The sequence below is a fragment of the Siphateles boraxobius genome, unplaced genomic scaffold (assembly GCF_051911475.1).
Source record: "Siphateles boraxobius isolate OS27281-9 unplaced genomic scaffold, OSU_SipBor_1 5, whole genome shotgun sequence".
Lineage (NCBI taxonomy): Eukaryota > Metazoa > Chordata > Actinopteri > Cypriniformes > Leuciscidae > Siphateles > Siphateles boraxobius.
The window spans coordinates 14,175,818-14,194,038 of NW_027509141.1; the positions used below are offsets into that span (position 1 = coordinate 14,175,818).

General features: G+C 46.6%; 1 protein-coding gene across 1 annotated transcript in view; it reads left to right on the forward strand.

The window, feature by feature from the left end:
- The window catches only part of LOC143711442 (calcium/calmodulin-dependent protein kinase type IV), a 248,848-nt gene that overhangs the window by 64,344 nt on the left and 166,283 nt on the right, over window positions 1-18,221 (forward strand). The window contains exon 5 of the mRNA XM_077202902.1: window positions 7,777-7,849. Coding sequence (XP_077059017.1) covers window positions 7,777-7,849 — 73 coding nt within the window. The remainder of the gene's footprint in view (window positions 1-7,776; window positions 7,850-18,221) is intronic.

Below are 18,221 nucleotides of genomic sequence, written 5' to 3' on the forward strand. Positions count from 1 at the left end.
ATTTTTATTTATCAAATTATAATATAATAAATAATATGTTCCCTTTCGAGGGAACTCAACACTGCGTCGAGAATCGACTCTTTGGGGACGCTCCCTTAGCGTGCGCCTCTGAAGTATGAATGAAACTATTCCAATCCTGATTGGTGTTGCGTCATGACGTAACATGTGACGGCATAACCGGATGCATAAAAGCGACGCCGGCACACACACACACTAGCTTTTCGCTCTTCAGCAAGCGCTCTATGTTACGACTGTCTGTCTTATTTGGTGTTGTTTGTCTATCCCTATATATATTATGGCCAGCCAGCAGTTCAGAATGTGTGTGCACCCCTGTCCTCGTTTTATTACGGATGGGGACACGCATGTTTTGTGTGTGAACTGTTTGGGAGCGCAGCACGCCAAGGCAGCTCTCGAGGGAGCTGCCTGCGTACACTGTGAAGCACTACCCATGAGGGTGCTGCGCTCCCGGCTGGCGTGCTTTGATAAGCTCGGTCAGGCTCGCGTTCCCCGCGGTTCTGGTCCCGCGTCTGTTGAGGCAGTGCGGCGACTCAGATCGTGGGGTGCGCAGCGGGATCTTGCAGATGAGAATGAGACTGCTGCGGCACTTTCTCATTCTTCATCTGAAGATTCCGAAGCCCCTGTGAGTGGTGCAGAAGCCCGCGATGCGGCTTCTTCTGCCCACGACCAGGTCCCGGTGCTTGAGCTCTCTGCTTCCGAGGAGGCAGAGGTGATCAGCATCGAGGATGACCGTGAGTCGAGCGCGCCAGTTCACGGCCAAGCTTTTGAGGAGCTGGTGGAGGTTGTGACTCGTGCCGTGGCCAGACTTAACATCAGCTGGCCACAAGATGAGCAGGGAACGCAAGTCGTAAGCAAGTTATACGAGCGTTTCCTGCGGCACAGGTCACAGCCTCAGCGCCGGGGTTTGCCGTTTTTCCCCGATCCCCACAAAGAGATCTCGAGATCGTGGGATAAACCGCATTCGTCCCGTGTCTCCCGTCCATCTGTTGTCGATTATAGCAATGTTGTGGGGGCACGGGATATGGGTTATGGGAAGATGCCTAAAGTCGAAGAAGCTCTAGCCGGTTATCTATCTCCTGAGTCGGCATCTTCCCTTAAAACCCCTGTGCTGCCTAGTAAGCCCTGCAGAGATACATCTGCTTTAATAGGCAGGGCTGACATGGCGGCAGGTCGGGCTGGTTCATGTCTGCACTCTATGGCTATCTTGCAGGCATACCAGGCCGATCTCCTGAAAGATTTGGACGAGGGGGAGGGGCCAACTCCTGAAGATATTTCAGAGTTGCGCAAAGCCACAGATTTGTCTCTCCGGGCCACTAAAGAGACGGCCCGCGCTATTGGCCGCTCTATGGCAGCTATGGTGGCCACGGAGAGGCATCTGTGGCTCAATTTATCTGGTCTAAAGGAGAAAGATAAATCTGTTCTGCTGGATGCGCCGCTTTCGCCTTCTGGCCTGTTCGGCGACGCCGTTACATCGGTCGTCGACAGGTTTCAGGAGGCGAAGAAGCAATCTGCGGCGTTCCAGCAGTTCCTTCCCCGAAAATCGAAGTCCAAATCGAGTAGGGTGGGGCAAGAACATTAGCCCCAGCCATCAACCAGCTCCTCACACCGGGCAGAGCAAAGGGAGAGCGTTTCCTCTACAGCCCCTCCTCCGGGAGCTTGGCAACGGAGGAAACGCTCCCAGCAGAAGCCCCCCAGCCAGAAGGGTGATTTAAGGGATGTCCTTCAGGCTAGGAGGGCTTCAGGAAAGAGGTCCTAGCCAGAGTGGTGGGACCTCTGAGGGCTGTCCCCTCCGTTGTAGAACAACCGAGGTTGTTCTCACAGCGGAGCCCTCTAGGAAACGATGTGAGTTGCCCGCCGTCGGTGACGCTTCGGGCCGCATCATATTCCAGCGAACGCACTGTGGGTCGTTTTTCTCGAAAAACAAAAAACGAGCATCAGTTATGGTCACGAAAACCGTATCGACTACACCCTGCCGGTCTTCCGCTTCAGGGGGTCGAGAAGGGTGCTCGAAAAACACCAGAGGCCAGTCTCGAGAGGCTGGTTCCCTTAGTAGATTTTGTAGAGGCATGGTATCATCTTCCCAACATATCTGCATGGGTCCTGCATATAATAAAGTCAGGGTACAGACTGCAGTTCGGGCACCGCCCCCCCAAATTTTCTGGGGTGGTGCAGACTACAGTGGTTCCAGAGCAGGCTCAGGTGATGGAACAAGAAGTGCAATCTCTGCTCCAAAAGGAGGCCATAGTAGGTGTTCCTCATTCAGACAGGGAGTCCGGATTTTACAGCCGGTACTTTATAGTTCCAAAGAAGGATGGGGGGTTGAGGCCAATTCTAGATCTCAGGGTTTTGAACCTGTCTCTGATGAAGCTCAGGTTCAAAATGCTCACTATTCCTGTCATCGTGAGTCAAATCAGATCCGAGGACTGGTTTGTCACGATAGATCTAAAAGACGCCTATTTTCACGTATCCATCCTTCCATGTCACAGAAGGTTCCTTAGGTTTGCTTTCGGGGGCGAAGCTTACCAATATCGGGTTCTTCCGTTCGGCCTAGCACTCTCTCCCCGCACATTCACCAAATGTATGGATGCAGCACTTGCTCCACTTAGACTTCAGGGCATCCGCATACTGAATTATATCGACGACTGGCTCATTCTGGCCCAGTCTCGAGAAACGGCAGTTCGGCATCGAGATGTCGTCCTTGGCCACATTCAAAAATTGGGGTTGAGACTCAACACAAAGAAGAGTGTGTTAGAACCGTCCCAGTCCACAACGTTTCTAGGCGTTGTGTGGAACTCGACTACGATGCAGGCACGCTTGTCTCCGGCGCGTATCGAGTCCATTCTGGTGATGGTGTCCAAGTTAAAGCTAGGCCAGGCCACTACTGTAAAGCAATTCCAAAGACTGCTGGGCCTCATGGCAGCGGCATCCAACATTATACCTTTGGGCCTTCTACACATGAGGCCCCTTCAGTGGTGGCTGAAAGCCAAGGGGTTTTCCCCCAAGGGGAATCCATTTCGTATGATCAGAGTAACGCGCAGATGCCTTCGTTCTCTAATAATATGGAAGAAACCTTGGTTCCTGTCCCAAGGGCCAGTGTTATGAGCGTCATGTCGCCGGAAAACCGTTTCGACAGACGCCTCCCTCACTGGCTGGGGCGCGGTCATGGACGGCCGCTTTGCCAGGGGTCTGTGGCAGGACCATCATCATTCTTGGCACAAAAATTGTCTAGAGATGTTGGCTGTGTTCAGGGCTCTGAGGAGCTTCCTTCCAGACATCAAGGACACCATGTCCTAGTACGATCGGACAATACATCAGTGGTAGCTTATCTAAACCGACAAGGGGGACTCAGATCGCGCCCTCTGTGCAGACTGGCGCATCAGGTTATTCTCTGGTCCCAAGGGAAAATACTGTCTATCAGAGCTATGTATATTCCGGGGGTTCAGAATCAGGGAGCAGACATCCTGTCGAGGCAGGGGCTGAGGCCCGGGGAATGGAGACTTCATCCAGATGTGGTGAAGTTGATATGGGAGAGGTTTGGGCCCATGGAAGTGGATTTATTCGCGTCTCGAGAGACGTCCCACTGCCCACTTTGGTTCTCCCTCTCACATCCAGCCCCACTGGGGTTGGATGCCATGGTACAGGCCTGGCCGAGGCTTCGCCTGTACGCATTTCCCCAGATCGCTCTGCTTCCGGCAGTCCTGGAGAGGGTCCGTCAGGAGGGCATCAGTCTACTTCTGGTTGCCCCAATGTGGCCGACCCGAGTATGGTTTTCAAATATAATTTCGCTCCTGATAGCTCAGCCATGGCAGATTCCTCTGAGGAGGGATCTATTGTCTCAGGTGGAGGGCACAATCTTCCACCCTCAACCAGAGCTGTGGAAACTGTGGGCCTGGCCTCTGAGGGGGTTCAGTACCTAAACGCTGGTCTATCAGCCGGGGTGGTTGAAACCATACTTAGCTCTAGGGCTCTGTCTACTAGGAGATTATATGGCCTCAAGTGGAATGTTTTCGTTACTTGGTGTAGAGAACATAATTTAGACCCAGTTAACTGCCCGGTGGCTTCAGTTCTGGAGTTTCTTCAAGATCGTTTCTCTGCGGGTCTCTCCCCTTCCACGCTTAAGGTGTACGTGGCTGCCATTGCGGCTTTCCATGCGCCATTAACCCTTCGGAGTCTTGGGCTATTTTGGACGTTTTTGAGTACTTTTATTTTTTTTAAATTTTGCAACATAAACAAATGTTTACCATACCAATGTTTGGTATAATTTTTTTCAGCACAACATCACCTATATGATCAGACAATTAGTTTTTCACTTTGATGTACTCTATCAACATACTGGACCCAAAATCACACAAAAAACACAAAATCCGAATAGAAAAATTATAGCTTTTCTACTACAATAAACACAAACATGCTCAATGAAGCATTTTAAAAGGTTTAAAATGTAAACACAAGTTGTAAATGTCAACATATACAGGTACAATTCAGATATAATCAACCTATATACAAAAAAAATATGATTTACAAAAAAAAGCGGGTGTAGCCATAGGCATTTTTTCTTTCTTATTAGCTCAGCCACTTTTTAAAAAAATGTTGTGCACACAATTATTCAGAGAGCTATATTTAAGGCCTTGCATTCCCAGAGTATGAGGGTTCGCAAATAGTGCAAAAACAACATAAAAAAATGTAAAATTGAGATAAAATTAAACTAAATGCAGCAAAAAGCAGGTGTGGCAATAGGCGTTTTTTCTTTTCTTTTTTGCTTAGAAACTCTACAAAACACTTCATGTACAATTACACAGATAGCTACTCCTAAACTACTCTCAAAATCTACTCAAACTCTTCCAAAAACTAGCAATAATCTCTCTCTCTATATATAACGTATATATGTCTCTCTTTATCAACTCCGTAAATCCTCTGCCTTTCAATTTTGCGTCTTAGCTCAGTTGGCTCCTCCTCCATTCCCTAAAATGTGCAGCCTGAAGAGCAGAGTCAGCAGATTCACACATTTTTCTCCGTTTTGTTTTATGACAAAAACCGACGAAGTTATTAGAATAAATGCAACGCCTGTCGCATCCCATCTTGCGTTCTTTTACGAACGTGTCAGTATTTTTTTATATAAAGTTTAAATGATCATATCTCCGTTTTTACTTGGTCTATCAACACAAAACAAAAAGTAAAATAGAATTTCAAGCCAGCACTTTCGACAGAAGTGGACGGCAGCGCTCAACGTGACTTTGTTTTTATGCTTCGACGTCTTAAACTGGTCATGTAACTTGATCACGCCGGCGTGATCGGCGACCCCGAAGAGTTAAGTGATGGGCCTCTGGGGAGGCACCAGCTGGTCATTAGTTTTCTCCGTGGTACTTGGAGGATGAGACCGACAACCAGGTCCAGGGTTCCTGCCTGGGACCTGGCAGTGGTTCTGGAAGGGTTATCCCTGGCCCCCTTCGAACCTCTTCAGTCGGCTTCGCCTAAAGATCTTACCTACAAATTGGTCTTTCTCTTAGCCATCACCTCTCTTAAGAGGGTGGGAGATCTCCAAGCACTGGCAGTGACACCAGCTTGCTTGGAGTTTGCCCCTGGCAAGGTTAAGGCCTTTTTGCACCCGAGACCGGGCTATGTGCCTAAAGTGCCTGCTAATACGGCTAGGTCTACGACCCTTCAGGCTTTCCATCCTCCACCTCATGTGTCGGCAGAAGAAGAGAAGCTTCATTTGCTCTGCCCCGTCAGAGTTTTGAGTATTTATCTCGAGAGGTCCTCTTCTTGGAGGAGGTCGGACCAACTGTTAGTGTGTTTCGGGTCACCTAGGAGAGGGCTCCCGGCATCCAAGCAAACCATTAGTAATTGGATTGTGCAGGCTATTGCCTTGGCTTATGAGGTGCGCAATTTGCCTTCACCTCTGGCCATAAGGGCTCATTCTACTAGAGGCATGGCGTCCTCTAGGGCCCTCCTCTCGAGAGTTCCCCTCCAGGAGATCTGTGAGGCAGCCGGTTGGGCTACCCCACACACTTTTATTAGGTTCTATAGTCTGCACCTCCCCAGTACGCCTGGTGCACGTGTGCTCTCGTCCTGCTGAGTGCCTGAATCAGTTTCACTCCTGGGCAGGCCTGTCTTCGGTGCGTGGCCTAGTGGGCATTCGTTCCCCAAAGAGTCTATTCTCGTCGCAGTGTTGATTTCCCTCGAAAGGGAACGTCTCAGGTTATGACTATAACCCTTGTTCCCTGAGAAGGGATTGAGACACTGCGTCGTCCTGCCACGCCCCTCGAGGCCTTAGAGTGTCTTGCTTCATCGCTAGGCTAGTGTGTGTGTGTGCCGGCGTCGCTTTTATGCATCCGGTTATGCCGTCACATGTTACGTCATGACGCAACACCAATCAGGATTGGAATAGTTTCATTCATACTTCAGAGGCGCACGCTAAGGGAGCGTCCCCAAAGAGTCGATTCTCGACGCAGTGTCTCGTTCCCTTCTCAGGGAACAAGGGTTATAGTCATAACCCGAGACGTTTTAACCACTTGGTGGAATTGCCAGACGTTCCCTTAGGGATCATGCGCCGTGGTAGCCTGTCAAAGCATTCTCAAGTATAAATACGCAGTTATAATTAATCTAGGTGATTTTGAAGTATATTCTATGTCGATATATAATGGTTACATACTGTTAAAACTAGTGGTATTGATATATTAAAGGTACTCTGAGCGATGTCGGGTGACGTCATTTATTGTTGACGTTTAAAGTATTGTCAAACAAAACGGAGGCTAGCTAGACCCTACCTCCTCCTCATCCGCGCACTAACCCCCCCAACCCCACCCCCAATTCCTTCTTGTCGGTTATTGGCTGGAACAGTTTGTTATGTTTCGTGGTGTGGGTTAGCCCAGTTTGTTTTTGGTGCCGTTTGTGGAGCCTGGTGTGTCTGTAGAGACCGCGTTTTTTACAGTGTGTTCACGGGACAGGCAACTAGCAGAGAGTGAGATGTTTGCTGTATGTGACAAAAAATGTTTTGGCCTAAAAAACGCTTGACATCACTTTTGTTGTGTTGTGCACTACTGGGCCACCGTAAGCTTTACCATATTAAACATGAAAAACAATTGTCTCATTTCATCAGAAGTACAACTTCATTTTCTACTATAAAGCAGCTCTTCAGTGTGTAGTTCAGTTTCTTCATGTACTCACTCACGGACGTCTGACTTCGACAGACTGAACAGGAGAAATGAACGGGAAAAGATTTTCACATGAAAGAAGGTCGAGCCTCAGCGCACACCTACCTATTACATAATCGCCACAGACCTATGGGAGGTCAAAGGTGTTTACCAACCATAGCAAACTTTTCTGGAAAGTTTGAACTCCCAAAACAAACTCCAAATGAAGTTCGTTCTTCGATTTCGCTTGAAGGATATAGGGGCCTTTATGGTGGTCTCCAGCACATGAATCTCATTTTTTCTTTATCATCAACACCTTCCGGCTCAGGTTCTTACAGCTCAGTGGGATTTCTGTCTGCTCTTCTACCTATCAGTGAGACGAAATTGAATAAAACAAGTTCCCAATAATGGGTTTAGGGTTAGGTTAGGTTTGGTGCAGAGCTGGAACAGGATGTGTTTGCCTACACACTGGTAAACAGAACACTAAATGCTGCAAGACACACACACATCAGCTGTTCATATTTGAACAAATTCGAAAGTCTATATATGTGCAATGCGATTTCTGTTGTTGTTTTTGTTGAATTTGTCTCTAAGATGGTCCTACATGAGCTGTGTGTTGTTTCAGGATTGTGGAGAGAGGCTACTACAGCGAGCGAGATGCAGCTCACGTTATCAAACAGATTCTGGAGGCTGTGGCGGTAAGACCATATGAATCATAGGATATAAAAATATGGTTTTCACACACACACAAACATTTTCATGTGTGATAATGTAATAATGGTAATGTGGATATTTAGCCTTCTAATGTTTACAGTACAAAACTGCAAAATGGCGCATTCAGAAATCTCCGTGGTTTTGATGTAATTGTCACCGGGTCGGGGGAGGAGTGGACGCCAGATGACCGGCCGTCCCAGCCCCCGACTCACGTACCACCGCGAGGAGCCAACACCACAGAGGACACAGAGGCAAAGTAATGTAGAAAAACACAGAATCTTTATTGAATAAATTAAGTAAAAACAACCTCAAGCCAACTGGAGGAAGGTGAGGTTTCAGCCGTATAACTGGTCCTTCTCAGGACTCTGGCAGGCAAGGAACAGGTAAGAATTATCAGCGGAACTGCTTCTCTCGGATTCACAGCAGAACTGTCTCTCTCTTCCCAGGATTCGGCTAGACGGAGAGTACGGAATCAGCCACAAGACTGGCTCGCTTCTCGGGGCTCAGACAGGTAGAGGACAGGTAAGAATTATCAGCAGAACTGTTTCTCTCAGATTCACAGCAGAACTGTCTCTCTTCACAGGATTCGGGTGGACGGAGAGGAATACGGAATCAGCCACAGGACTGGCTCTCCTCTCGGGGCTCAGACAGGTAAGAATTATCAGCAGAACTGTTTCTCTCGGATTCACAGCAGAACTGTCTCTCTTCACAGGATTCGGGTGGACGGAGAGGAATACGGAATCAGCCACAGGACTGGCTCTCCTCTCGGGGCTCAGACAGGTAGAGGACAGGTAAGAATTACCCGCAGAACTGTTTCTCTCGGATTCACAGCAGAACTGTCTTTCTCTTCACAGGGCTCAGACAGAGAGAAGATGAGGTTTCCACAGCAAAGCTAGTTCCATTCACAGGGCTCAGACAGAGGAAAGATGAGGATTCCACAGTGAAGCTGGTTCTACTCACAAGGCTCCGGCAGACAGAGAGAGAAGATGAGGATTCCACAGCAAAGCTAGCTCCATTCACAGGGCTCAGACAGAGAGAAGATGAGGATTCCACAGCAAAGCTAGTTCCATTCACAGGGCTCAGACAGAGAGAAGATGAGGATTCCACAGCAAAGCTAGTTCCATTCACAGGGCTCAGACAGAGAGAAGATGAGGTTTCCACAGCAAAGCTAGTTCCATTCACAGGGCTCAGACAGAAAGAAGATGAGGATTCCACAGTGAAGCTGGTTCTACTCACAAGGCTCCGGCAGACAGAGAGAGAAGATGAGGATTCCACAGCAAAGCTAGCTCCATTCACAGGGCTCAGACAGAGAGAAGATGAGGATTCCACAGCAAAGCTAGCTCCATTCACAGGGCTCAGACAGAGAGAAGATGAGGATTCCACAGCAAAGCTAGTCCCATTCACAGGGCTCAGACAGAGAGAAGATGAGGACTCCACAGCAAAGCTAGTTCCATTCACAGGGCTCAGACAGAGAGAAGATGAGGTTTCCACAGCAAAGCTAGTTCCATTCACAGGGCTCGGACAGAGAGAAGATGAGGATTCCACAGTGAAGCTGGTTCTACTCACAAGGCTCCGGCAGACAGAGAGAGAAGATGAGGATTCCACAGCAAAGCTAGCTCCATTCACAGGGCTCAGACAGAGAGAAGATGAGGATTCCACAGCAAAGCTAGCTCCATTCACAGGGCTCAGACAGAGAGAAGATGAGGATTCCACAGCAAAGCTAGTTCCATTCACAGGGCTCAGACAGAGAGAAGATGAGGATTCCACAGCAAAGCTAGTTCCATTCACAGGGCTCAGACAGAGAGAAGATGAGGTTTCCACAGCAAAGCTAACACTTCACAATGCCCCGTAACTATTAAAGAGGAGAAAAGGAGAATTTCACCACTAGATGACTTCTTCCAACGGTCTCCATCCAATGAGTCGCGGACGATGTCTCCACAGCCAGGACCGCTTCCCCAATGTCACTGCATTACACCTCCACTCGTGCTCAACTGCAACTCGCACAAATCTGCACACGTGTTTACATTAATGAACAACACTGCAAAGTCTCGTCACTCACAAACTAGGGCGGAGACAGGGGGTCTGGTCCACTGCACCTCTCTCAATCTCTTGGACTTTTTCCAATGGAGCGTGGGGCATTCAACTTCCTCCAAAAAGACAAAATTACACTTCATGCAGCCTCATCACATCCTCCAAACAGATTTCTCATATCACAGTCCTAACATCAACAACACTTATCTTCTCATCACGTCCTCCACCAGATTTCTCATTTCTCACTCCAAACATCAACAGCACTTATCTCTTATCCGCCACAGTTCTCCTCTCCACATCTCCAGATTCACCCGAATATCTCCCGCCGCTATTCCTCTCTCCTTCCTCCTTCATTGAAGATGAAATGTCCTTTTATCCTTCCCAACTGACAACGCGTCCCAATCGCGATCGCAATCATCCTCTCCCGCACCTGTTTTGTATCAACTAATCATCCTCCGTCTCTGCTCGGAGTTTTCCGGAACTGGAGTCTTCCGGGTCCCACACCGGAAATCCCTCCCCTCGGAAACCCGGCTGTGATTAAAAGGTTCCGCCTGCCTTTGTCACCCCGGTGACATAATAACCAGATTCTCATTAACATATTACTACCCAAACTTACAGGTTAATGCCTGTTTATTGTTCATCTATTTAGCCCGCACTAAAAAAAAATACTGTAAGGATAGTGGCCCCTAAGTTAATAACCAATGATCGTTGCGACGGAAGTAAATAATCAAAACTTTAGCTGGACAATAACTTTATTCTAGAGCTGTTTTAAAGCCAAAACAATCTCTGTTACTTTAATTTCCTATTATCACTGTAAAGCTGCTTTGAAACAGTCCATATTGTTAAAAGTGCTGTATAAATGAAGGTTACTTGACTTGACTAAGAACAGTAAGGAATGGTTTCAGTCAGAATTGGTCACTTGTCTGTAGCCTGGCTACTAGGGATGGTAAGATTCACCGATTCGCATTGGTGCATCAGCATAAAAGTTAACATTGTTAACACAAGTTAACATAGCAGCATCGTCTAACATATTTGCATCGGTAAAAAACTATTTTTTTTATACAGTATATAATTATTAGTTGATGCGCTATTAGTGTTGTCACGATACCAAAATTATTGATTCGATACCGATACCAAGTCAAGAAGTGCGATTTCGATACTTTTCCTGAAAAGGGAGAAACACTCTCAAATAGCATTGCTGTGCTTTATTTTAAAACCGGGACAACATTCTAATCATATAACACACTAGTGTTGTCACGATACCAAAATTATGACTTCGATACTATACCAGACTAAAATACCTCGATACCATGGGAAAAAAACGAAAACAGTAAAAGTAACTGAAAAATATGAAAGAACTTACAATTCTTTGTTTTATAAATTAATTTAAAAAAACTTTGTTCCTTCCCTGCTTTTTGACCATTCCCTCCAGTGCCAGTGCCAGTGTGTACGTTCTTACTAAGATGTTTGCAACATTGACATTATTATCAATCATGTTAACATTTGCTAACCTTTCACAATTCTGAACAGGTTGGGATGACCAAAATCTTATATCTTAATATTATTATTAAATATTAAATGTAATTTTATATTACAATAGCCTATAGATATTTAATTTAAATGTATCTTTGTTATTTAAAAAAAGCAAAAATTAAATTACAAACAATATGACAAATACTATAAGAGACAAATAAAATAAACAGTGCTTCATTTCTTTTTTGAATGCTACTGTTAAATAGATCTAGTACTGTAGCTGAAAAAAATAGTCTTCACTCTATAAATTAACAATAGACTGATACAATAGATACATTTATTTAGTCAAGCATTCTGTGATTGACTATTTTCTGTTGTTTCATTACTGTAACATTAATTACACAGAATATTAGGATGCTGGTCCGGCCCTTTAAGGCGAGACACGGCAGGCAAAAACATCGTTTTTTTTTCACTGGTCAATTTTGAGATTTTGGGATATTTGTCTTCAATAACATGTCTTCTTTCAGACTTGTGGTGAAAAAAAGTCCAAAATACACATTTAGGTCTTGATTTTACTACACGTTGTCCGTTTGTGTCTGTAGATTTCTCATAAATTCATCAAAAGTTGTCGTTATAAATCATCCCTCTGCTCCACGATCGCGATCTGCACCCTGTCATCACACACACCGTTAGAAAGCTATCTCTCTCCTGTACAATACTGCCAGATCCAAATATGGTCATTTCCTTTTTATCAGCAACCAATCGTGAAAGTAAAAGGGGGGATTTTACTCTAAATGCGCAATCTCATTGGCTGATGCTAAATCTTTAAAGCGCGTTTTCTCAAAATGACTGTTCTCTCATACTCCAAGTCCGAAATCTCCAGTTCAGTAGCACCTATATACACCAAACTTTCCAGTCTTGTACATAGTTATATTATGAAGACATTTACAGAGGGATTTGTAAATATATTATTCCTAGCCTGATTTATATAGCATTTTATTCCAAAAAACATGGCGAAAATCATTTTTTAATGCTATTGGCAGTATATTCTGATTTACAGGATAACAAAAGTAGATATCCATAAATCCCTCTGTAATTTTTTCCCCATCTAATATGTAAACACAATGGAAAAATAATTTTGAACCTGGCTTTGTCCAATACTCAGATTTCGTTTTTTAAAATATATGCAAAATAGCGCATATTTAATTAGACAATGCCTCATTTGCATATTTAAACATTAAATTACAGAAAACTCATTTTTTTACATTTTTTTACATTTTACAATACATTTTTTTCTAATATTAATGTAGGTAATCAACTGGCAAAGTTTCATGGTGATATCTGATAGTTTAAAAAATTACCCTATTCACCTGTAGTGTCTCGCCTTAAGACCTGCACGTAGGCTACACAATGGAACACATACGATTCATTTTTAAAAACGGTTTACATTCAATAAATACATACCCGACTGTGTTTACGTGAATACTTGCCAGGACGTACATTTTTACCTAGAATTTTAATTTTTCAATCCAAATAATCCACGAAAGAGAACGTCTCGGTTACGTATGTAACCCTCTTTCCCTGAGTAGGGAACGAAGACGTTACGTCGGATGATGACGAATGGGGGTTTCGCCTAGAAAGCCAATCATCTTCGTGTATTACAAAACGAGCCAATGGCGATGAAATGCCATGGGTCTGCGGAATTTGCATAGCGTATCTCTGCCCCACCGCGTGGGTATAAAAGGAGGACGCCGGCAACATGCAGGTATGTCTTCGCTGAGGAGCCGAGACTGAACTCAGGCGTCTACCCAGCGGTACAGCGGAAGTGGCAGGGAGACGTACCCTTTCGTAGTCACTCCGAGTTACGTCGGATGACGACGAATGGGGGTCCACGTGTAATCACGCCACCTTCACAGCTGTCTTCCAGTGCCCTGCGAAAGTCTGATCCCCCTGTCGTGATACTGGCACGGACGAAGGAGTCCTACTTAAGACAGGAATACCAAGGTACACTGGGAAGCATATCTCAGAGGAAATATGCCGCAGCATGCCTACCCGTAGGGAGGACTTAAGAACACACATATGGCCAGGGGCTTCATATGGAGGAACGCTGGAGTGACCAGCCCGAGGGGTGGCAACTTTCAACTCCAGAAGTGGCAAAGTGACTTGCCAAGGGAAAGACACATGCTCAAGGAGGCTTACAGTGGGAATACACATGTGGGGGTTACTCAGGGGAGGAACCATGCACACGGAGGCACCTAGCCGACGCACAGGCAATAGACACTGGCGCCAGCGTCAACAGTGCTGGAGGAACTCAGGGCTTCAGAGAGGAAGGCTCACCTGAGGAATATATCGCACGTATCCAGTCCGTGGAGTGGAATGGCGAGCAAGCGAAGACACCTGAGCGGATCCAGTACTAGCTAACTGAAGGGCACATATCCAGGCCGGGGTCTCAGGATCATGTGAGAGTGACCGGGCCCGAATTCCAGGCACGCTTCGTCAAGGGAGAATGCGTGCAGGTCCCCTACCCTCTTGATGGAGGCCAATGCAACCAGGAGCGCTGTCTTCATAGACAGGAACTTAAGCTCAACTGATTGCAGAGGCTCAAAGGGAGGTCTCTGTAAGGCATTTAACACCACACAGAGATTCAGTCTCCTCGCTCCTCTCAGGAACATGACGATCAGGTCGTGCTTCCCCAGAGACTTACCTTCAACTGCTTCGTGATATGCGGCGATGGCGGCCACATACACCTTCAGGGTGGAGGGAGACAGCCTTCGCTCCAGCCCATCTTGCAGGAAGGAAAGCACGACAGTGATCGGGCATCTCCTGGGGTCTTCTCGGCGAGAAGAGCACCAATTGACAAAGAGGATCCACTTCAATGCATAGACATGTTTCGTGGACGATGCTATATATATATATATATATATATATATTTATAGACTATGGCGAGCAAGCAGCAGTTCAGAGTGTGTGTGCACCCCAGCCCACATTATTTACGGGTGGGGACACACACTTTATGTGTTGTTTGTTTGGAAGAGGAGCATGCACTGTGAGCACTGTGTTGTGCTTGCCTTGCGGACACTCTGATCTCACCTGGCGTTCTTTAACGAGGACGCCCAGGCTCGCGTTCCCCAAGGCTCAGGTCCCGCTGCTGCCGAGGCACAGCGAAGACTTCAGCCTTGGGGTTCGCAAATGGATCTGTCAGTGGGGTTAGAGACGGGCTCAGCCTTATCTCTGCCTTCACCTGACAGATCTAATGCCTCGCATCAGGGTTCGGAAGCACGCGCTGCGGTTTCTTCCACCCCGATACAGGCACCAACACTACATCTATCCAGTTCCGAGGAACTGGATGTTGTTAGTGTTGATGCATGTGATACTGAGGATTCGCCACCTCAGTCTCATGTTTTTGAGGAGCTCGTTGAGGTTGTAACAAGAGCGGCCGAAAGATTACACATCGATTGGCCGGCAGATAAGCAGGACGTTCGTTCAAAAAGCAAACTAGACGAACGCTTCCTGCCCTCTCGTTCACAATCTCAACGCCTGGGCCTTCCGTTTTTTCCTGATCTCCACACCGAGGTGTCGAGATCGTGGAAGAAACCTGTGTCATATAGAGTGTACAGAGCACAATCATCACACTACTCTTCTATTTCACAATATAAAGAGCACGGATATGGGGAGATGCCGAAGGTGGAAGAGACACACGCGAGCTATCTCTCCCCTGAATCTGCATCTTCCCTCAAAACCCCAGGTTTACCCACCAGGCCAGTTAGAGTAACATCAGCTTTGGTAGGTAAGGCTTTTTCAGCGGCTGGTCAGGCTGCAGCATGTCTTCACACAATGTCGCTGCTACAGGCTTACCAGGCTGAAGTGTCAGGAGACATCGATGAGGGCGGGGCTATTGGCACGAACGCAGTTTGCGAACTGCGTCGAGCCACAGATTTGTCTCTCAGGGTCGCCAAGGAGACGGCTATATCTATCGGCCGGTCTGTGGCAGCCCTGGTGGCCACTGAGAGACATTTCTGGCTCAATCTGAGCAATATTAAAGAAAAAGAGAAAGATTTTTTAATGGATACCATACAATTCAGCCATATATAATATGGTATTTTAATTCAGCCATACAAGTGGCTACCTTCCAAAAACTTCTCCCTCGCCGGACACATGTCTCCGGGGCTGCTGAGCGGGAGCAGCCCCAAACTTCCAAAACCAGCTCCTCATACCGTGCCACACCAAAACAGAGCGTGGCTTCCCGTGCTCCCCCACAAAAAGACTGGGGACACGGAAAGCGTGCTCGACAGTAGCCTTCAAGGGATAGGATGGATCTGAGGACAGTCATTATCTCCTAGAAAGTTGCAAAGAAAAGGCCTGACATCCGAGGGCGCAGGCCATCGAGGGCAATTCCCCCACGAAGCAGAGCGGTTAAACACCTCATTTTACAGTGCCTGTCTCCCTTTGGTGCCCACAGGGGATTGTCATGCTAACCCTGCCACCTCGTGTGTTACTCGTAGCGATCTCCAGCGAGCACATATCTCAGGTTCCACCCGGAAACGTAGTGGCTCTGGGATGCCCGCCCCCTCCGAGGAGGGTCCTAGAGCAGTCAGTTAAGTCGTTCCGTGCCAGTTCGCCGTGATAGGGCGGCGGGCTGATTGCTCAACAACAACTAAATCCAGAAACCAGAGGCTGGTACCCCTAGTAGAATTTTTGACAGCCAAATATTTCCCGTCGGGTCCTGCAGACCATAAAAAGGGGTTTCATCCCACCGTTGTGAGCCCCGAGCAGGTTCTGGTAAAAAATTTAAATCCTTTTGGACATAGGGGCCATAGAATATGTACCTCCCTCCAGCACGGACACCGGGTTTTACAGCATTTTGGATTTTGGATTTAATAGTTCTGTATGCTTCCGTCATGTAACTAGAATTCAAAATGTTGAGAGAAATCATGCCACAGATCAGATCCGAGGACTGGTTTGTTATGATAGATCTCAAGAACGCATACTTCCCCTTTTCCATCCTTCCATATCACAGGAAGTTCCTGTGGTTTGCTTTGGGTGGATACCAAAGCATACCAATATCGAGTTCTTCTGTCTGGCCTAGCGCTATCACCCCACACTTTCGCTAAATGCGTAGATGCAGCTCTGGCGCCACTGCACCCTCAGGGTATTCGCATCATGAACTAGGGGTTGAACCGACTAGTCGATTAGTCGACTAGTCGACCTTAATGCAATGCCGCGACGCTTTAAGCTTGTCGTCGACTAGTCGCGTTGATCATGTGACACTATGATTGCGCTAATTTTGATACTAACATGTTGCAGACGACAACAGATGAAGAGCCCAGAGGGTCATTGCAGCAAGAAAGCAGCATTGGTACATCAAGTGTGTGTAAATACTTTACTAACCTAACACAAGATATTGTTGAAAACGAAAGTAAAAGCATGATGCATGCTTACTGTTTTTCCAGGAAATGAGAGTTCAGTATCTTTATTAAAATCATTAAAACATTTTTTTTTTCATTTATTTATTTAAACATATTAATGATGTAGCCTACCTCTAATTCACCCGCAATTAATTGGAATATTATTGTGTATTATGAAGTGGTTTACAATCTTTCCGAAAAATAACTTCGCAGAGATCTTTGATGCCAGAAATAATTAGACTTTATTTTCGAACGCCGTCCCGTTCCATAGAACGGCGCTCTAACGCTCTGGCCCTCCGGCCCACTGGCCCTCTGGCCTTCCAGCGCGCTCCCGAGTATATTTTGGTTCAGAGTTATATACATACTTCTTCTTCCAAAGAAGGTAACACACCCTATAGTTTTGGGTAAAGGTCTTTTACCATGTGACATCTCAGAATAGAATTTTCTGCAGCAAACAACATTCCATTCAAGGTCTTTCACATACACAGAGGAAATCCAAAGTCACAGACAGAAGAAATAATTGTGTCCAAATATATAGCTAAATTACTTGTTTTCTAAATAATAAAATCTTCTACATTCCCTACTCTGAGGCTTATTAAGAGAATTCCCTTTGATGATCGCCTCTGGCCCGAGATCCTCCTCTCCACTCACTGCCGTCGCAAGCAACACTGACTCCTCCTCACTCCATTTTTTTAGGAGGTTGAGATGGTAGATTTGCCGTGAACCACCCCTGTCTGTTCGTACTACCTCATAATTGAGATCCCCTATCCGCTGTGTGACCTCAAAGGGTCCTTGCCACTTCGCTAACAATTTGGAGCTGGAGGTTGGTAGTAAAATGAGCACTTTGTCTCCCGGTGTAAATTCTCGAAGCTTAGTTCCCCTGTTATACAGCCGGCTTTGTCTGTCCTGAGCCTGAAGCAAATTCTCCATAGAGAGCCGCCCCAGTGTATGGAGTTTTGCTCTCAGGTCCATGACATACTGAATTTCATTTTTGCTATCTGAGTGTCCGTCCTCCCAAGTCTCTTTTAGGACGTCTAACACCCCACGGGGCTGACGTCCAAAAAGAAGCTCAAAGGGGGAAAACCACGTGGAGGCTTGCGGGACCTCTCGCACGGCGAATAAGAGGGGTTCTAGCCATCTGTCCCAATTTTTCGCGTCTTCCTGTACGAATTTACGAATCATTGTTTTTAATGTGCGATTAAATCGTTCGACCAGTCCGTCCGTTTGTGGGTGATAGACGCTGGTACGCACCGATTTAATGCCCAATAACTCATATAATTCGCTTAACGTGCGTGACATAAACGCGGTGCCTTGATCCGTGAGAATCTCTTTCGGGATTCCCACGCGGGAGATTAAACGAAACAGGGCGTGTGCCACACTTTTCGCTGATATAGTGCGTAGCGCCACTGCTTCAGGATATCGCGTTGCGTAGTCTACTATAACTAAC